Source organism: Simochromis diagramma, unplaced genomic scaffold (assembly GCF_900408965.1).
Source record: "Simochromis diagramma unplaced genomic scaffold, fSimDia1.1 OVJJ01000371.1, whole genome shotgun sequence".
NCBI lineage: Eukaryota > Metazoa > Chordata > Actinopteri > Cichliformes > Cichlidae > Simochromis > Simochromis diagramma.
The window spans coordinates 1420896-1442424 of NW_024386920.1; the positions used below are offsets into that span (position 1 = coordinate 1420896).

At 39.0% G+C, this 21529-nt stretch overlaps 3 protein-coding genes across 8 annotated transcripts in view; 1 reads left to right on the forward strand and 2 right to left on the reverse strand.

Annotated features, from left to right (window-relative positions):
• The window catches only part of pkd1b (polycystic kidney disease 1b), a 37723-nt gene extending 30794 nt beyond the window's left edge, over positions 1 to 6929 (reverse strand). The window contains exon 1 of one of the 2 annotated variants that reach the window (XM_040036787.1): positions 6821 to 6929. Coding sequence is in view for 1 of the 2 variants with exons in the window: in XM_040036786.1 (XP_039892720.1) it covers positions 1336 to 1432 (97 nt within the window). In the remaining variant the exon portion in view is untranslated. Of the gene's footprint in view, positions 1 to 1335; positions 2121 to 6820 lie in introns of those variants that run through there. The other variant, XM_040036786.1, reaches the window with a different exon arrangement.
• LOC120736564 (ankyrin repeat and SOCS box protein 12-like) lies at positions 3897 to 11194 on the forward strand. 3 transcript variants are annotated; one of them, XM_040036790.1, is made up of 8 exons: positions 3942 to 3981; positions 4306 to 4341; positions 4847 to 5617; positions 6247 to 7546; positions 8313 to 8427; positions 9153 to 9426; positions 9572 to 9694; positions 9821 to 11194. In XM_040036790.1, exons 3-4 carry the CDS (start codon positions 4855 to 4857, stop codon positions 6396 to 6398), a joined length of 915 nt encoding a protein of 304 aa, XP_039892724.1. In that variant the 5' UTR covers positions 3942 to 3981; positions 4306 to 4341; positions 4847 to 4854; the 3' UTR covers positions 6399 to 7546; positions 8313 to 8427; positions 9153 to 9426; positions 9572 to 9694; positions 9821 to 11194. The 3 variants fall into 3 exon arrangements, with proteins under 3 accessions (XP_039892722.1, XP_039892724.1, XP_039892723.1); XM_040036788.1 differs by lacking the exon at positions 4306 to 4341 and having other exon boundaries at positions 3897 to 3981; XM_040036789.1 differs by lacking the exon at positions 3942 to 3981 and having other exon boundaries at positions 3993 to 4341.
• Positions 11195 to 15916: 4722 nt separating this feature from the next.
• Positions 15917 to 21529, reverse strand: part of LOC120736450 (zinc transporter ZIP11-like) — a 157781-nt gene continuing 152168 nt past the window's right edge. For all 3 annotated transcript variants that reach the window (XM_040036534.1, XM_040036533.1, XM_040036535.1), the window contains 4 exons: positions 19007 to 19076; positions 16843 to 16941; positions 16601 to 16759; positions 15917 to 16495 (listed from right to left, as the gene is read on the reverse strand). In XM_040036534.1, coding sequence (XP_039892468.1) covers positions 16417 to 16495; positions 16601 to 16759; positions 16843 to 16941; positions 19007 to 19076 — 407 coding nt within the window. In that variant the 3' untranslated portion in view covers positions 15917 to 16416. The remainder of the gene's footprint in view (positions 16496 to 16600; positions 16760 to 16842; positions 16942 to 19006; positions 19077 to 21529) is intronic.

Genomic DNA, 21529 nt, shown 5'->3' on the forward strand with positions numbered 1-21529 from the left:
ATTATTATTTTATAGGCCTTATTACCATGAAGCATTAATTTTAAATCAAATGCAGCTGAAATATATAAAATCAACAGTTTATTTATTGATGAAATTACCAAATATATGGTTGGTATAAATTCAATGGATACCTTTCAAACAAATTTCATTTGATCAGCTTCCATTAAATGTAATATTTGAAATACTTGCATTTCTTATGTAACAAATTATATGGGGAAGAAATGCATGTAATTTCATATTTAAAGTGAACATTACATTTTGGGCATTTTTTTCTTTTTTGAGTGCAGTCGCACAGAAGGAAGCCTCACATATTAAGTAGATCCTCTTGGGATTAAACCAGGAATCAAATATTCAAACTGCTACAATGTCGAGATTTTGTGAAAAAAGTTAAATAGTTGGTAAAAGCTGGTAAATATAATATAATATTGTTCAACCCTTCAGTGATTAAAAATGTATCATTATCAACAAGAATTTCTTGAAATACATCAGTGAAACTGTTGTTAATTTCTGACTTTAGCTGCTAAGTTGGTGTTTAATAATAATGATTTTTTTTAGACTTACAGGAGGTGGCAGGTAATAGTTACATTGTGATAGCAGGATTTAATTTTGAAAGTCTGGCATTTTAACACATGCTCATAAACTCCTAAATAATGGAGCACTATCATTTGATGAAGAAGGAAGTTTTATTTTGAAAAACCAAAAACCATAGCTTTAAAGCATCTACGAAAATATTTCATATTTTGAAAAAAAAAGGTTAGTTTAAAGAACACTTTTTGATTGGCTGGTACAAAACTAAACACAATGTCATCTGTCTTCTTCAAAAATATATGTTTAAGTTATTTTCTATTACATTTAAGTATATTGCACTTTGTCTTTAACTCGGTTTAACTCACTTTAATAAACACCAACGTTATTAAGCTTTATTAAAGCTTTCTGGACTTTCTTGCAGTTTGTTAATGTGCTGACAAAATTTGTCCACAAACAGCCACCAAGCTGGCAAAGTCCTCGCTAAGTAAGTACGCATTTCCAGGACTACGTTTCTGCCGCACACACAAGGTGAAAATAGGAGTCACGTTCTCTTTAACAGTAAACAAACAGCAACATATACAATAAAAACCATAATGCACAATCCTTGCTGTATACTGACAACACATGTAAAGTGGATGAAGAGTGCTACAACAATACTGTCGTATTCTGTGATCTTGTCTTCAAATGTAACCAGACGTTTTCTGAATTTTGAAATTATTTTGAAATGTTGAAGCTGATACTGCAGTTTTTCCAGAACACAGCTTTTCTTTTCCATTTAGTAACCTGGTACAAACTTAAGATTCTCACCTCCAGCAGTTGTGATCAAAACCATGCAAATAATCCAGGATAGAGAGTGTTTCTGCGGCACAAGCGTGGCTCTCATCTTGCCGAGCAAATCACACATGGAAACAGAGCATTGTAGAAATTAATTCTCTCCTTGTATTACACTAGATTTGAAGATTCTCCTCATCTTAAATTTAGTGTCTTATCTTCCTTTCCATCCACTTCTGTGCCTTCTGCACACACACACATCTCCACTGGGCCCTCCTTTCCTCCTCCTGCAGAGACACTATGAGTTATGGTGGTACTGTTGTTTTAAAGGCCTCTTCTCTGTTCTCCGTGAGCGCCTGGGTGACTTTTACTTTGTCTCTCAGCAACAGCCATAGAAGCAGAGTGGACAGAGGAGGCCTGAGCTGCTCATTACCATGTTGTAAAACCTCCTGGCACTCAAAGGAAAGAAGCAGACTCCCTCAGGCTGGATGCAACTAAGGGTCCTGACAGAAACGAGCCTCACAGCCCAAAGAGTCACTGCAGTAGTTGTTTTAGCTTCACAGCACAGTGTGGCCACAAGATTTTTTTTCTGTTAGAGCTAGAAAGGTCACTCTCCTGCAGTGTGTCCACACACTGTTGTCTCAGCAAGACCTCACCACTTACCCAACAAAGGCTCTGTGACGCACACGCAAAGACTAGATTTGAAAGGCAGGATGCCATCTGGGTTGCCTGGAGAGTGAACAAATCATGTAGAGCAGGGGTGGGGAACTCCAGGCCTCGAGGGCCAGTGTCCTGCAGGTTTTAGATGTGTCCTTGATTAAACACAGCTTATTTAAATGGTTAAATGACCTCCTCGACATGTCTTGAAGTTCTCCAGAGGCCTGGTAATGAACTAATTGTTTGATTCAGGTGTGTTTACCCAGGAGGAGATCTAAAACCTGCAGGACACCAGCCCTTCAAGCCTGGAGTTCTCCCAACCCTGATGTAGAGGGTGGCGATAACGTTGCATTAACTTGGAAGTTTCTGTATTTTTCTTTTCCTTTTTTTCTTTCTTTCTTTCCCAAGAACTTAAAATTCTGTAAAGGGACCAAAGTCACTGGTTTCTGTGAAGTATATAATAGTTCCGTATTTATGGATTCAAATGGTTTTTTACCACAAAGCAGAAAAAAAATAACTCTTAAGTCAATTTAAGAAAAACTTTACCCATACAAAACTTTAAGATTAAAATTTTGCTAATGTTCTACAGCATGTTGGTCAGCCTGACATGTTCGTGTTCTTTTTAGTTTTTAGTCTTATTTTATTGTGGTAAATGTACGAGTGTTTCCCACTTCTATTTGTATTAACTTCCAATGGGTTGTTATATTTTGTTTTATTATGTTATGTTTAGTTATGTTAAGAATATGTGATCTAAATTCATTAGCGCTAGATATTAATAATGTTGCATCCAAGCAAGACTGGGGCTGTGTGGTGTCATCTTATATGGAAAATACTCCTGGTTCAAAACCAGTAGAATGCATGCCCAGCCTAAAAAAAGGGAAAGGAATGTTGTGCCAAATCAAATGTGGATCCATCTGCTGTGGTGACCCCTGGGTGATGTAACCTTTCATGAAGAGTGAAACTAGCAAAAAACTTTTTTTTGAGAGAGAAAAACACTGAATCATTTGATGAGGTTAATGAGGGAGGTGGAAACACAGTTGCAGACAATTAACCAAAGGAGATGGGGAAGTAATGCAAGCCACAGAGAACAACACTTACCAAAACATAACAGGAAGAGAGACACAACCCAATGGAGAATAAGATTAACTTAACACAACTAAACAGGGAAGGAGAAAAATAAAAAGACCGACACAAAGACGAGAGTGAAGGAACAGAAAGGGAACTGTTAAGGGAACTGACAAACCTAAAGTCATTTATAACTAACAGAAAAACTACAGGCACAAATAACAATACCAGGAATCAGATGAGCTTACTCATAAGCGTAAGGCCTTACAAAACAACATTATTGACATGTACATTAGTCACTCATCAAAACCCAAAAGGAATAATGAACTAACAGCAAACTGAAAACCATGGGTCCAAGAGCCAGGAAGCATGGCAAATATGGGATTTTATTCCATTTCAATTCACAATGTCAGTTTTCACCATGACTTTATGTATTTTTAACAAATTTTCCTTATATTAACTCAGCAATGAAGTGAATAAAATTTCATCTTATGATTGAAAATGGTCCATTAAAAAAGTGCCTATGCTTTACCAGTTACATCAGACTGACCTATAGGTAACTGTGAACTGAAACAGTTACAGCACTAATAAAACTACAACTCAAAATCAAATTAAAGTTCCTGAAACTGTGGACTGCAGCTCATAAGGGTTCCCCAAAATAATTATCTGCATTAAAAATCAGATTTGCAAAAAATCAGATTTGATTCAAGTCAGTTAATAATACTGTTGTTGTTTTGTTTTTGTTTTTTTGTTTTTTACAATTTAATAGACTATTTATATATTTTGCTATTGCATCTGTTAAATATCTATTATGCTATCTATATTTATTTTAAGCTTCAGTTTGCCATTGCAAATAAAAGTCACTAGGGGGCAGCAGCGGTACGTCACACAAACACACCACCGAGGAAGAGCAGAAAACAGGAAGCAAAGAAGGAGGCTGTTGATGGTGACATATCTTAGGTAATGTTAAACGAAGAAAACATAAGGGTTTAGCTTCGTTTCTTTGAAATAAGCACTGTTAAAGGATGGAGATGTTTGCGTACTAACGGGATATTTGGAATTTAATATCTAGTTGGGTTTTTTCAATGTGGTTTTAGGGTGAATATTAGCGAAGCTATTTATCGTCCGCGAATTAGTCCTGATAAGAAACACTATACGTGTGTGTATGTTGTATGTCGTGTAGAGATGCGATGGATAACTTCCTTAATATTGGAGGCATGAGTCGGCATGTACACAGTGTAAGAAAGTTAAACTAAATCTGTCCCATTTCTTCCTACATTACAGCCTCACGGGGGAAAATCGCAGTACTTCTAATAAACGGTTGGTTTAATTATAAAAGCCTTTATGCCTTTTTATGCCGAAGGTTTCCAGAAGGTTTTATTTATCATAAACAAGCATAGATTGATTAATTGGATGCATCGTTCGGACGATTAGTTTTGCGAATATAAAATTGTAAAGATTTTGAATGAAGTTTGGTGGAAAAAGTCTTAATGACCAGCTTAAACTTTAACGCCTATATATACTATTTTTTTTTCCGGAAATAGAATAATAACTTTATCTTGCCACTTTTATCCGAGTCAGATCTGAAGCCTTATTTATATTTCACCTGAACTTTGGATTCTATGTTTTGTTGTTGTTGTTGTTGTTGTTGTTGTTGTTCTCTTTAATACAAAACACTGGTTGCTGATTTGGTGCCCTAAGGACACCAAATCTGTTTTGAGAACAGATGACGTTGACAAACAGAAATGCACTGCGGTGTTTGTATGAGGACCATACGTTTGTATATTCGGTGTGTTTTATTTATTCTCTGTCTTTGCATTTGCAGCAGGTTCTATGCTCAAGCTAAGGACCGCTGAAGAAGAGAAAAGGAGTTGTGAAATTTCCCAGCTGAGGCAGGCTGTGTTACAAAACAATGACAGACTCCTTGATGAGATGCTCTGCCAAGAAATCTACAAGAAAGTCATCAACTGCAGAGGTGGCTGGGGCATTGCAGGCACACCCCTGCATGCTGCAGTGTCTAAAGGCCACCTCAGCTGTCTGCAGGTCCTTCTAGCTCACGGTGCCATCATAGACTGCGTGGACGTCAAGGCCCAGACGCCTCTGTTCGCAGCCGTTCGAGGGAAATACCTTGACTGTGTCTTAACTCTCCTCAAAGCTGGCGCCAACCCCAACGGAAGCTCGTCCAACAACTGCTCGCCGGTCCTCACTGCTGCAAGGGAAGGCGACGCAGAGATTCTAAAGCAGCTACTAAAACACGGCGCCGAGGTGAACTCCCGCGCCAAAGTCTTACTGTGGACCTCGAGTGCCAGAGTCTCCAGTGGGCCGCTTTATTTGGCTGCTGTTTATGGACACATGGAGTGCTTCAAACTGCTGCTCCTCTACGGGGCAGACCCAGACTACAACTGCACTGATGCCAAGCTGCTGAGCTCTGACAAGCAGCCCAAAACTGTGCTGGAGATGTGCCTTAGGCACGGCTGTGGCGTGGAGTACATCCAGCTTCTGATCGACTTCGGTGCAAACGTCTACCTCCCCACGCTGATCATCGAGAAGTCGACGAAGCAGAACGAGGCTGTGGAGCTGCTGCTGCGAGAAAGAGGTGTCGGACAGATTCTTCAGCGCTTTTTCACTTCAGATCTTTAACACTACTGATGACGATGTAACTGAAGGAGTGCTAAAGTTTTATCTATGAAATAAATACATTTATAATATGACTTCTAACATTTATCCTCCAGGCATCTCTCCTCACTGTTGCTTTACATACTATATGTTTGACTAGCATTTGTATTTAACATTAACACACTTTGTAGGTGTGATTTTTTTTTTTCCCATAGTAAAAGCTAAAATTCTTAAATAATGTACTTACAATATGTATACAGCAGCAGTTATATGTTCCACTCAGTTTTATTTATATAGTGTCAAATCACAACAGCAGTCACCTCAATGTGTTTTACATTGTAAGTTAGAGACCCTACAATCAAACAACCACCGTTGAGTAAGCACTTGGTGACAGTGGGAAGGAAAACTCCCATTTAACAGGAAGAGTCTTCTGCCAGACCCAGGCTCAGGGAGTGGCAGCCATCTGCCACGACCAGTTGGGAGATTGTTAAATATATGTTGGATGTCTTGTTTAATAATAATAGTTACTGTAAACTTCATTAAATATAAATAATATTATTATCATTCATGATATATTGTGGGTATAACTTTGTTCTGTTTTGTCTCCAGGAAATCCAAAAGCTTTGACCTCACAGTGCCGACTTGCTGTGCGGAGACACCTCAGAAAGATCAACAAGATCAACTGCATCGACCAGCTGGAAATGCCCACAAGTCTCATCAACTTCTTGCAACACAAAGCAGCACCAGTCACTGTTCTGTAGATAGTGACGGTTAAGTTATTTTATGACCTGTGTTTTGTTTTGTTTGTTATTTTAGCTTAAGCTTTTATTTGCAGGATTTGAGCCCCTTTGTCCTCTTTTTAAAATGGCTTCTGTGTGAGTATGCATTGTTCTTGCTCTTAAGACTGATTCTTCAGCTAAAAGAATAAAGGTGGATTATTGTTGTGGAATTGTAGTTCTTACACTTTACCTGTCCAAGGTGTGCCCAATCTCAAATGAACTGTTACGAAGGCTGTTTGCACTGGAGTTCCCAGTGCAGTCATGTTCTTCTCCTTAATGATTATAGTCAGAGCAATTTTTTTCTAATTCACACGCAAATTTTACTTTACACTCGATTCGTGAGTTATGGAGTGTCGAGACCTGATGGAGGATCTGGTATCTACCTCAGGATCGTGCAGTCTCACCTCTCAGAGATCCATCACAGAGAGGCTGATGTTGGTAAATGTGTTCAAGCCCAGTTCCAAAGAAAAAGTTGTTATGCTTCGTGACACTCAAAAAAGTTGGGATTAGGCTGTAAAAGTAAGTGGTACTAAATAGAAACACCTCGTTTGTGCCTCTGTCCCACTGAGCTGTCAACAAAGACTTTGATCCTCAAATATTTCCAAAAGAACAGTGACCTTAGACAGGCAAAGTCCTGTTGCTTTGCACATTATCACAATTCTTTGTGATGATATTATATAAATGAAATAACTGCCAAAAACCAGGACAAAAAAAATTTAAGGGAGTCAGACTACTCCATTCATCTGGTCTGAAAACAAATACTACATGAGAGGGGAGGAACTGACATATGAATAAAAATGGACACAAGAAGAAAAATTATATGAAGTTTACTAAAATGAGAGACATTAGTCTCCAAAATTAAACAAACTAATTATTATCTTACAAATATATATCAAAAGAAAGGCAAGAAAGTTGGATTTCTAACATTTTCTTGTGACAACACCATGTAAGAATATTATTTTGTCAGTGGTTATTTCGTCCTGTCTCTCATCTATTCAGTATGTTGACATAGGTCTTCATTGGTGCTTTGTGACCTTTTACCTTTTCCGTTCAACCATTTAAAGCTGAACCTCAAAAATTGAAGGAAATAACCTCCAACACTGCTGCTGCTGCTAACTTCTAATCTTTAGGTGAGTTGATACCTAACAGCTTCAGTTTGTAATCCTGTTGCTTCTTAGCCTGGGATATTCTGCAAAAATATCTTTTAAGAGCACCACCCATCCAAAAAAACAAAAACAAGAATATTTATGTCTGATATATTTTTAGGAAGGGTGCAAGAAGGATGTGATTTGTACTTGCTGTGTCCCAAAGAGCAGATCACTAGCAAAAAATCTTTAAGCACTTTTATTTAGGCTTTTGCATGAGCTGTTTCTCAAAATCAGAAAGAGTCAAAGAGACAGTCAAAGAATTCCCCAAAATGTTCAGATGATGACATTTTTTGTAGAATATGTTAAAAGATTTTATACTTGGGGAAATTGCTTCTCAAATCCTACACAATCATAATCAGCACAAGGAAATTCAGATTAGGTGATATTCAATGGAGCCTGACTAAAGTCAGATGAGCATTGAAGTTAGGATTTATCGTCTGTGTAAATCAATATGTGAAAAAGATGTGGCCACAACCATCTAGAGATATATATATATGTAGATGTGGGAAAAGTGAAAGGATTCGTGTTCAGTCTCTGGCACGATGAGTCAGTGCTAAACCTGCAGGTTGCTGTGCCAAAAGAAAGAAAAACAGAAATCTTCTTGTTAAACCATTGAAAAAACAAGGGGCAAAGTCCATTTAAATAAGTTTAAAAAACATGTTTATAATTTCAAAAATTGTTAAAGATTCTGTCTCAGATAATGTAAAAAAAAAATTAAAGCTTTTTTTCTTTGTTACTCTCATGGCAGCAACTAAACAGGAAATGGGTCAAACACTATCTCCAGAGCAGGAGGAGATGGCCTTTGAAGGTATTGCTGATATGCTTAGCAATGTTTTACAGCTGGATGAACTTAAAATTGACAGGTGAGCAATTCCACAACCAAAAGACAACGAGTGTCCTTTAGCGTTCCATTCGACATGATTACGTTCCAGTTTTAATGATGACATTCTGTTCAGCAAGATGAAGTTCCATCAACAGGATAACACTCCATTCAAGACGGTATTCCATTCTTAAATAGGACATTCCGTTCTGCATGATGACATCCCATTCTTCATTCAGTTTTAAATAATGACATGATGACGTTCCATTCTAAACTGACATTTCATGCTAACGATGACATTCCCATCTGCATTATGACATCCTATTAGACACAATGACATCCCATCCTACCTGACATGCTACGTTGTGCCATTCCATACTAGTTTATGAGGTTACATTCTAGACGATAAAGTTCCATTATATATGATGACGTTCCATGCTACATGATGATATATCTATAAGATCTCTACATCAAACAAAATACAAAGCAGAGACATACATGATTTCAATGTAAATTCACTCATTTTGTTAATCAGTTGAGTTTTCATGTAGAGCATTCTTTTAACACTCTTTTGTTGTTAATACCAAGAGCTTTGTGTTTAGCATTAAACATTTGCAAAGTTAGTGATCATAGGAGCAAACTGAACCTTTCAAAAACTGAAATAAAATGGGCAGTAAAAGTTAATCAATAGTTAATTAAAATATAATAACAGCATGAGCTAAGTTCCTTGTAGAGTGCTAAACTAATGGGAAACAAATATCCTCTCAGTTCCCTGCAGAGATTCTCTGGGCTCAACTCAGCTGAAGAGCTGAACAATTACAGAGACCACGTCTTGTACAGTGGAGAACTCAATCAGGTCGCATCTATTTTAAGCGAGGTGGGGAATGTTCTAGATGGGCTCAACAAGGTGCCTCATGCTGTCGGACTGGGAGCTCTCATCATTTCCTTGGCCTTAGACGTGGTCGCCAAAAGCCTAAATAAAGAAACCATGGGCACAGCTGAAATGTTAGAGAGGGTGTTCGCACAGGAGAAGGCCAAGGAGGTAAGAACTTAAGAAGTTAGCACTTAAAAGTGGTGTTCATTTGGATGCGTAATGTAGCTTACTAATTCACTTTTTTCCTTGTAAAAAAAGTCCTGCTGATCAACATACAAAATTTGCCTTAACATTCCTCTCCTTAACTGTGCAGGTGCGAGATCTGATGCACGAGTATTTGAAGCGTATGCAGATCAACCTGAGAAACCCACAACTTCAACTCTCTGACACCCGTCAAATTGAGATTGCTCTTAGTGCCCAGCTCACGCGGCTAAAGGTACAAAGCTGCCAGCTTTCATTTGTAACAAATCATCCCTGAATAGGTGATTTTACAGAAGTATTCATGTATAGAAATGTTCGTAATTAACCCTATGATGCTGTGTACTCCAATTTCTTTTCTAAGAACTCCATGCTGATAGATGAACATATGGACACTCAGTTTCTGAAGCAGTGGGTGAATGGAGCTGCCTTCCACACACAGATGCTGATCCATCAGGCTCGTCTAGAAAGTGCAGGAGAACCTGATGGATCCAGAGCCGTGCGTGCGGCAGGGATTTATCAGCAGGACATGAACCGTCTGATGGAGAAATTCAAGACCTTGATGAGAAATCATGATGATTCTCAAAATGCCAATAAGATAATAGAGATTCTGTTTTCTAAACCTCAGATTACCTGGACGAGGGATTATTTTTCAAAACTGCAAGCAAATATTCCAGCTCTTGTGAGGCAAAATGCTGACTTTGTTATCAAAACCTGATTTTGATCGTCAAGCATCGAGCCACAAGTAATAAACTAAAATATTTGAAACAAGTAATTTTTTTGTGGCCAGTACAGTTATGTAAGGGTCCAGTCTGATCTACTGGCCTGGGAATCCAGTGGAGGAAAATATATTTTTATCTTGGCCAGTGAAACCAATCCGACCAAGAAAATCAGTCGCCAGTCAGTTGGTCTTCCCAATTCTTATGTCCTAAATCTCTTTCATTTTTACTGCAATATACTGCTCTCTGATGGCTTTGTGTTTGTGTGTTTGGTTTAGTGTTTGTTTGTTTGTTTTTTAGTTGCTCATGTGAAGCACTTTGTAATTTGGATTTTGTTTAAAGTAAATGGATAAGCCATATACAATTGGAAGGAATATGGGTAGAGTTTGGTTTTAAACCTTTGTGCCATCGCACCTATATTTGTTACTTTCTCAGGACTTGAATAACATGTTTAATATCTTGTAAATTGGTTTTATTCAAAAGCCCATCTATATTTGTAAAACTCATGATTTAAGCTCTGCATGGAAGGGAAATGTGTCTATAATTACATTCCTAAGCTTTCCTTAGATGAATTCCTGAAATTAAAAAGTGGCCCACAGACCTATTCCAGAAAGTATAACAACCCCGTTTATGATCTACATTTTTTACCCTTGCATTGATGCTACATTAGAGTCATAGTCACAGAGTTAATGCCCATAATTATTAGAGAGTGGATACTGAATTTGATGCTTTTAGAATCACCAAAATGTAAACTTGAAAGATAGATTTTACAAGTACTGTAGTTTATGTGTGGTTTATGGCTGCTTTTCCTAGTGTGTGAATGACTCTGCAACAACAAAATCATACATTGTTTCTCTTCATCATCATGTTACTTCCTTAAATGGGTCCGCAGAAGGAGCATGCTGCCGGCTAAATAAGCTAGACTGAGTTACAGCACAATGGTGGTTCCTCATCAGTGTTAATATCATTCACTAAAAAAATTATTCATGATTTTGCTGATGAAAACACAACAATAAATTAAAAAAAAAAACTATAATGAAATGTCTCGGCACTTTCTTCGACAAATAAAAAAGAGATAAAAACAGAGAGATGAGCTCCAACCAGAACTAATGAATTTACGTAGAGAGGGGGGACAAGTTATCCCTGTCCAGTAATGTTTGACGCACACAATTTGATCTGCACACCACAAACGGGTTGGAAGGAAGAGACACTTCCTGTTGCAAAATGTCAATGGTTAGGAGGAAGATGAGAGCAGACAGATGGACACATTTCACATTTTATGTGAAGGAAAATAAGACACTTTGTAAACCGCATGAAGCAACTTTCACCGGTAAAAACACGACAGACTTTTACACTTTGTATTTTAGTCAAATCAACTTAAGATTTAGTCATCAATCTAGTCAGCAACACCCATCTGCTCTTCAAACTTTCTGTCTGTAAGACCCAGCCAATATTTTCACATTAAAATTACAACAAAATTCTTTAATTAAAAAAACCCAAAACGTGTCAATGTCAATAAAAGTTTTAGTTTCTAACCATCTAGCCTGCTTCTACCCATCACCACAGCAACAGAGCAACTGAATAAAAAAACACTCCCAGTAAGAGCTGTCTGTACACAGAAGAACTGCTTGTTTAGGTCAATCTTTAAATTTGAAAGACTGCTTAAGTTTGCTGCAGGCTGACAGCACCTGTTCTGTCTCTCGGTAGCATGAAGGGACAGTATAAAGTAGAGCACAGCACCACATTTATCTTGAAGATAATTTCATTGTTCTTTTCTTGAAATAGATTTACAGAGACGTTTTTAATACATATATATCAGACTCAAAATTAAATTGAAAAACTAACGTAAGTTTAAACCTAAGGGCCGTCTTTAACAGATGGATGAAAATCTTTTGTAGTCAATGACTGTCACTATATGTTTGTGGGTCTCTCTGACCAACACTGGTTTGAAATGCTGTTTCCAGAGAGAGACACATGTCCAAAATGTGCTCATACTGTCTTGGTTTTTTCAGATTACGAGTAACAAAATGTGCTTGCATTATTAGTAGATTAGGGGAAGAATTTTATCATGTTTGAGTGTTGGGGTTTTGTGAGTTTTTAAAACCTCTACATCATCAGAGTGATATCCCCCCCGTCCCCAAAAATCCCAAATACAGTGGCTTGCAAAAGTATTTGGCCCCCTTGAACTTTCCCACATTTTGTCACATTACAGCCACAAACACGAATCAGTTTTATTGGAATTCCACGTGAAAGACCACAAAGTGGTGCACACGTGAGAAGTGGAACAAAAATCATACATGATTCCAAACATTTTTTACAAATAAATAACTGCAAAGTGGGGTGTGCGTAATTATTCAGCCCCCTTTGGTCTGAGTGCAGTCAGTTGCCCATAGACATTGCCTGATGAGTGCTAATGACTAAATAGAGTGCACCTGTGTGTAATCTAATGTCAGTACAAATACAGCTGCTCTGTGACGGCCTCAGAGGTTGTTTAAGAGAATATTGGGAGCAACAACACCATGAAGTCCAAAGAACACACCAGACAGGTCAGGGATAAAGTTATTGAGAAATTTAAAGCAGGCTTAGGCTACAAAAAGATTTCCCAAGCCTTGAACATCCCACAGGAGCACTGTTCAAGCGATCATTCAGAAATGGAAGGAGTATGGCACAACTGTAAACCTACAAAGACAAGGCCGTCCACCTAAACTCACAGGCCGAACAAGGAGAGCGCTGATCAGAAATGCAGCCAAGAGGCCCACGGTGACTCTGGACGAGCTGCAGAGATCTACAGCTCAGGTGGGGGAATCTGTCCATAGGACAACTATTAGTCGTGCACTGCACAAAGTTGGCCTTTATGCAAGAGTGGCAAGAAGAAAGCCATTGTTAACAGAAAACCAGAAGAAGTCCTGTTTGCAGTTTGCCACAAGCCATGTGGGGGGGACAGCAAACATGTGGAAGAAGGTGCTCTGGTCAGATGAGACCAAAATGGAACCTTTTGGCCAAAATGCAAAACGCTATGTGTGGCGGAAAACTAACACTGCACATCAGTCTGAACACACCATCCCCACTGTCAAACATGGTGGTGGCAGCATCATGTTCTGGGGGTGCTTCTCTTTTATTTAGTATATTGTACATACTATTGTTTGAGTACTTACGATTGTTTTTTTTGTTTTTTTTGTACTTTTTATATTTTACATTTATATTTATTATTGATACTTGCACCAAGGGAGTGGCACTCCAATTTCGTTGTACTCTGTACAAACACAATAAAGGCTATTCTATTCTATTCTAGTCTATTCTTCAGCAGGGACAGGGAAGCTGGTCAGAGTTGATGGGAAGATGGATGGAGCCAAATACAGGGCAATCTTGGAAGAAAACCTCTTGGATTCTGCAAAAGACTTGAGACTGGGGCGGAGGTTCACCTTCCAGCAGGACAACGACCCTAAACATGAAGCCAGGGCAACAATGGGATGGTTTAAAACAAAACACATCCATGTGTTAGAATGGCCCAGTCAAAGTCCAGATCTAAATCCAATCGAGAATCTGTGGCAAGACCTGAAAACTGCTGTTCACAAACGCTGTCCATCTAATCTGACTGAGCTGGAGCTGTTTTGCAAAGAGTGGGCAAAGATTTCAGTCTCTAGATGTGCAAAGCTGGTAGAGACAGACCCTAAAAGACTTGCAGCTGGAATTGCAGCAAAAGGTGGTTCTACAAGGTATTGACTCGGGGGACTGAATAATTACGCACACCCCACTTTTCAGTTATTTGTAAAAAATGTTTGGAATCATGTATGATTTTCGTTCCACTTCTCACGTGTGCACCACTTTGTGTTGGTCTTTCACGTGGAATTCCAATAAAATTGATTCATGTTTGTGGCTGTGATGTGACAAAATGTGGAAAAGTTCAAGGGGGCCGAATACTTTTGCAAGCCACTGTAAATAACACAATACATTTTTAAGGAATAAATTACACAAAATACTGGATGTAAGAATTTTTTTTTTTTTTTGATGAAACATACTGAAATATTTAAAATATTTTTATTTATTTATTTATTGTCTGAAAGTTCAGTTTCAAAAGAAAAATAATCTGACAATTAATTGAAATTGAAGAGATATAAAGGGACAGTATAAGAGTAAGGGTTTCCGCACCCTGTCGCTACACAATGTTTTACAGATTTGCAGTCAAGGATTGCAGGAAGATACGGCCAAACAGGTCTGGAACAAACTGCAGTCTCTGGTCTCACAGGGCTGCCAGCAGACGTGCCTTGACCGCAGGTGGGAAGTAAGTACAAATTTGTTACTGCACTTAAGTAGAATTTTGAGGTATCTGTGCTTTACGTATTTACTTTTTACTTTTAGTCTCTACATTTGGATACAAATATCTGTATGACAATGACAATTTGCATATTATTGATCATGAAACTGTTCTCACGGCCCATTGTTAGTCAGTGTTGCTGGTTTCAGTCACTATGCAAATGTATAGCAGGATAAACAGGTTGACTTGCACTGTGGTGAATTTACAGGGTTTTCCCCCTTCCCGATTTCCTATTTTTTTGGTATTTTTGTCATACTTAAATGTTTCAGATTTAAATATTGGATAACACACGTAAACACAACATGGAGTTTCTAAACAAAGGTGTTTATTATTAAAGGGAAAAAAATCCAAGCCTATGGAGCCCTTTGTGAAAACATCTTGATGATGCCCAAGACTTTTGGGAAATTACTCTGTGGACTGACTAGACAAAAGCTGAAGTTTCTGGAGGGTGTGTGTCTCATTACGCATCATACCAGCAGTAAAATATGGTGGTGGTAGTGTGATGGTTTGGGGCTGTTTTGCTGTTTTGCTGTTTCGCGATCTAGAAGACTTTGTGGTAAATAGAACCATGAATTCTGCTGTCTACCAAAAACTCCTGAAGAAGAATGTTCGACCTTCTGTTTGTAACCTCAAACTGAAGCACACTTGGGTTCGGGAGCAGGACGAAGATCAAAAAACACACCAGCAAGTCCATCTCTGAATGGCTTAAGAAAAAAAACAAAGGACGACATTGGCTTAGTCAAAATCCTGACCGGATTCTGATTGAGATGCTGTGGCATTACCTTAAAAAGCTGGTTTATGCTTGAAAACCATCCAATGTGGCTGAAATAAAATGATTCTGCAAAGGTGAGTGGGCCAAAATTCTTCCCCTAGTTCTGTAAAAGCCTCATTGCCAGTTATCACAAATGCTCGATTGCAGCTGTTTCTGCTAAGAGTGGGCCAACCAGTTATTAGGTTAAGGGGGTAATCACGTTTCCGGGGGTAATCCGAGCAGGTTTGGATTTATAATTTAGAAACTGCATTATTTGTTTATCTTTCTCTAATGTGGTTCGGATGAAACAAGAGGAGGAGGGCAAACACTTTTTCACACCACTGTATATAGGTTACATTTTTTATGGCCATTTTGCTGTACACTATTGTGAGAGGTACTTTCATAGATTACAAAAGATTAGTCGACGATGAACAAATACAAGATCTTATGACACGGTAAAATCAAAAGGTCTGAAAATAGACTACTGTTCAAATCAAATCAATACCGACAACACCACATCTCAAAATAAAAGCATCATAATCCCGGGACATTAGATTGCATGTTTGAAATATTTAGGTTGAACATGTAGCTGCAAAGTGTCATATTTGAAATGCCATAATTCAACACACCATAATCATACTGTCTGGTTTCTTAATGATGACAAGACGACTGATGTAGAAATGTTGTAATTATTTATTTTCACTCCCATACAACAGCAAGCCAAACACCAGAGTTCAAGTATCGTGATCATTAGGGAAATGGACGAAACAAAACCCAACACATTCATTTTAACTTAACAGAACAGAAATTATCTGTACTTATAATATTGTTTCTAAACTTAAAAGCTACAAAGTCCCAACAAAACATTCTCCAGCCCTGGAATATGAATATTCATTTAAATATTCAGAAATTAATTCCTTAATGAAATATCAGACATGAAAAACATGTCAGCTGCTCTCAGGAAATCACTGTTAAAATGTGAATGACAAAAGTTAAGTTCAAGTATGATCATCCTTCCAAACCTGATCAATTTTATGATCAACAATTAAAACTAAATGCATAAACAGTGTTTGAGAATCAAACACTAATTTTGGTCCCCCTTTTACTTAAAATACAAGTTGCATCATGATGACGACATCATGTCCTGTGAGGGATCGCCGGTCCTCACGGTGATCTCAGCCTAGACCCACATCTAGTGACATCATCACTACAAAGCCTAGGATGGAGGTCCAGGATGCCAGCTTTCCGTTTCCACTGGTGATGCCAAGTTGAAGCAAAGGAAAATAGATTAGACCTCTTGCACAAGTAATCTAGCTTTGACCCCCCCACCCCCAAAATAACTCCTCCTTTCACTCTTACCTGACTTGCGCCTCAGGTATGATGTCATCCACCACCACATAGACCATCGCCCCGGCAGCAAATGCCAACGCGTACGGCAATAGAGGTTCTGCCAGAACAACAGCTACAGCGCCGAGCAGCCCGGCAATAGGCTCCACCATACCGCTAAGCTGACCATACCTGAAGGAAGAACACCAACAATGAAGGCAGCTGCACATTGTTCGAAGATTGACACAGTGAGTAGAAACCTGCGTTTGCCCTACCAGAAGGCTGTCCATGTTGAGACCCCTGACCCGCGGAGGGGCAGGCTCACTGCCAGCCCTTCAGGGAAATTCTGGATTCCGATACCAATGGCCAAATTTCTGATGGAACACAAACAATCAGTCACCCAACTTTTCTTTACAAGAAATATTATGAAATATTAAGCTGGCCACCAATGGTGCCATGATGAAGTGGGAAGACAAGAGTGAAAGTCTTCAGGCTGAAAGGACAACATTGAGTATTTACTTTGCTGCTTTGAGTGTAAACTCATTGGTATTGCATGAAACCTTTTTTATTTTTGTAAATCTTAGGAATTTTGTGGGTAATTTGTGTGCAACCTTTATGCTTACATCTGCATCAGATCTACGTTGTAACTTGCGCCATAACTGGAACCCCATTTTAACCCTACACCGCAACCTTCTACGTAACTTGACATACACCTCCCAAGAAATGTAACTGCATGTAGGGTGGATGCACACAATAACAACTTGAATGGTGTGGAAGGTTTCGGTGTAGGGATAAAAGGAGTTTCCAGTTACTGTGTAATTTATCACACAGATTTCCCAAATTTGAAACTTTTGTAATAATCAGTCGTCAGACATTGAAGCCAAACCAGAGTAAACTGTTCATTTGGCTAGCTTTGATGTGTCTCCCAGCACAGTGTCAAGGAGGAGATGGGCTGTTACTCCAGGAGAGCTGGATAGGGCCCCAGGTCCTCAACTCAATAAACAGGACTGATATCTACTCCTTTGGCAAGGAGGAAAATGATGAGCTCTGCCAGAGCTCCAACAGGACACTGGTGTCAATGTCTCTGACCAAAAAAAAAAAATCAGAAAAAGACTTCATGAAGGTGGGCTGAGGGCCCAGCGTCCTCTACTGGGCCCTGTGCTTATTGCCCAGTGCCACGTAGCCCGATTGGCATTTGCCATTGAATACCAGAATTGGAAGGTCAACCGGACAGATCAGAGGAGGTTCACCCTGAGCTTGCTCCCAAGCTTCAGAAAGGGTCTGGATAAGCAGCGGGGACCAGTTTGGTTTGTTTGCCATGGGTCAGTGATGGTGTGGGGAGGCAGGTCCATGGAGCGGGACCCAGAAGTCCACAGGTTAGGCAAAGCCACCCTGACTGCTATTACGTATTGGGATGAAATCCTTGGACTCACTGTCAGACCCTACACTGGTGCAGTGGGTCCTGGGTTTAACAATATTTTTTAATAAGTGCTGCAGCCTGTGTTTAATCAGTATCTACACGTGTAGTTTAACTCTGGTTTATAACTGCTTTTGGTAGTGTGTGTAACTGAAACTGCAATCACACTGTTAGCAGATCAAAGTGTTACCTTGTTTCTATTTGTTAAAGACCTGATTGTTTTCAATCGTAATGCCTTTTCAGATCCACAGATAAACATGCAGCTGCTTCAAGAGACGAGGCTGCTGGCTTAGAAAAAGTTTGCTGGGATCTCCAACTGTATCGCCAGTACCAGAATATAACCACTAGGTGTCAGCAGCACACAATAGAGAACAGTTATGGGATTGCATGGAAACACACTAAAGTAATCAAACCCATCTTCAAAGGGAAACTTATTTCCAATCATTTATATACTATTACATTGTTGGATACTCACATTAGCCATAGCCAACATTTCAAATACTAAGGTTAGTTCTTTAAACGCTCATCTCAGCTTTGTGTGATATCAAGATGAGAGGATACCCTGATTGTGATTATTTCAGACACACAGCACTGAAGTCCCCTCGCTTGCTGTTAAAATCTTGAGTTTACGAGGAGCGGCCAATCAAAAGAAAGCTCGCTGTAAAGGGAAATGACCTAAAACTGAGAACAAATTATAGACTATGGGTTTCTCCCCCCTTCTTTTGAACTGTGAATTGTGCAAAGCTCATAAAAACAATATGGAGCTAAAAATGAGCATAAGAAAAGCCAACCATCAGCTTCAGTATTAAACTCAACTATCTGAAGTTTTTAATGTAGTAATAATAACCAGTCAGAGAGCTTGTGAACAGATAACCTCAACCATAACTGTCTCCAGCTGCAATGACGGATAAAATGCTCAACAGCCAAATTAACAGACCAATCAATGAAGCAAGAATCCATTTTTCACAACTTCAGAAAGGCCGTGTGTTGTATTTGTTTCTCGGGTTTTACATCAGTCTTACCTGGCACTCTCAAAGGTAGCAGATGTTGTCTTTCCTACAGCTCCAAAACCAACACCTACTGCCAAGCCCTCTGCAGAGACACAAACAGTTGATCTTTGTTAGTGTATGTCCCTGGGCTTCTCTGTTACACAGGAATAAGAACAGTTTAAGAGGATGGATGAAAGAAGAAGATGTTGGCAAACTGTAGATGATAACAAAAGTACGTGAAGAAAATCAGCATGGACAGAAAGTCTGTGTACTGTGAAAGAAAAATACTAGGTGCTGTCTTTTCAAACAGGAAACCAATCTATTAACAGCAAAACGCCTGTGGAGGTTCCCAGTCTGAAGGTTGGTCTTGCTGTTTACAAACAGATTTCTATTATGAAACCTGCTATACGTGGATATGCAGACCCTTGTGGGATGGAGACTGTAGATTGAAATATGATTGCTGAACTGCTGATCTGTGACTGAGTGTAAATATAAGAAATTAGGTCTTGTGTTTTTTTTGTTTTGTTTGTTTTTCCCTATAAGTTGCTGTGAATTGTCTGCTTTAGATGCTACAGACAGTGAGGCTGTAGAAGGGGAAAGCCTCTTTATCTGTGCTGTGAGGGCTTCTTTAAAGTTGGGACCAGTGTGTACGGCCAGTCTGTCTGCCTCTCTGCACACTCTGAGCAGCAGCCCTCTCCTCTGATGTCCCATTTGTCTCATTTGTCATGCCTGCCACATATATTTAAAGTACACACTATTCAAACTGAAAGTGAAAAGGTCACAGGGTATCTATAATGAGTGTTTGTGTGTGTGTGGCCTGCTTCAAACACTGACAAGCAAACACATCCTGTCATGCCATTAACAGCTATGTTGTTACAAAGCTACAACCTGCTGATTCATAGTCTCTTTATTTATTTATTTTCTTTATGCACAGCGAGGATTTATAGAAACAAGGCAGGAACAAGAATCAAGGGTAAAACTGTGCCTGGAGGAGGTTTGCACAGCACTTAGAATCACGTGTGGCACACTGATTAAATCACAGAAACATTTAAAGCACCATTAACAAATGTTTTTCTTTACTCATTTTTGCTGTGTTTGTTAATCCAACCTTTTATCTACAGACACAGCGCATTACCTTCTTAATACTAGCTTGTTAGTAACCAAATTAATGCTTTTTAACAGAGTTCAGCCTAAACTGTACTTTGAGAGGGTCACAGAGGGTGTGATTAAAATAAAAGATAACATCATGGTTTCTGCTCTTTTGCCAACTTCTATTCATTTCTTTACATTTGATATATTAATTTAGAGCCCCTCCCTGAGCCTGGTTCTGCCGGAGGTTTCTTCCTGTTAAAAGGGAGTTTTTCCTTCTCACTGTCACCAAAGTGTTTGCTCATAGGGGGTCATATGATTGTTGGGTTTTTCTCTGTATGGGTTATTGAAGGGTCTACTTTACAATATAAAGGACCTTGAGGTGACTGTTGCTGTGATTTGGTGCTGTATAAATAAAACTGAATTGAATTGAAGTATGACTGAGCTCCAGCAGGCCTAAATTACCTCATGTTCTAATAAATAAGCTTTTCTTTTACAGTCCACGGTAACATTTATATTTAATTTTTTGTGTGTGCAAAACTCTTGAGCCACTTCTCATTTCTGTATATTTTGTTAGGAAAATGGGAAGCGCGTGCAGCGATGTACTGAAACAAACACATGGAAATACAGAATATAAGACAGAATTTGTACAATATTTAGGAGGTGAAAGTCAATATTTGGTATGCTCAGCTTTTTAGGGACATTAAAACTCTTCTTTGGATGTTGGCTGCCTTTTGTTCTGTTCGCTTTCAGGATGATCCCACACTGCTTAACAAAGTTGAGGTGCGGCCAATCCAGACTGATCGTGTTCCATTATGTCATTTCTCGTATGCTTTTACAGCACTGGCAGAGTTTTTGACATCATCATCATCATCATGCTGAAAAATGAAGCCGTCAGATGCTTTCCAGCTAGTATTGCATGGTTGAAAAAAATATTTCCTTCAATTTTAACCTAACCCCCCCCCCCTCCCGCCTGGCTAAAAACCCGAGATCCTGACCGAGCCTCCGCTCCGTTTTACAGACAACTGTAGGCACTCACTGCATGTCTCTCTCGACGTCCTCCTTAAATATTGACCACCATTTAAACCAAGAATTGACATTTGACTCCATAAAACCTGTTGCCACTGATTTTCACTCCAGTTCTCGTGTCATCTGTCAAACCCCAGATTCAACCCGATTTCCATTCTTTAAGTGCGTCTTAAAGACGACAGACGCTCAGTCATTGAGACCATTTCTGATGATGATAATGAGTGATGGTGATCAACTGAAGAGCCAGGTGTATCACTCAGGTCCTGTCAGCTGAATTGATTTCCTCTGACGTCAGATACTGTTCTACCGATAATCATCAACTCAGCCACATTTTATTATGTTCTCTATTTGTCAAGTTGTTAAAGATATTTTTAAGGACACACTGCATACCATGAAACATAACACATTTTCAGCTCTTTGGGGATCACCTCTTTGCTG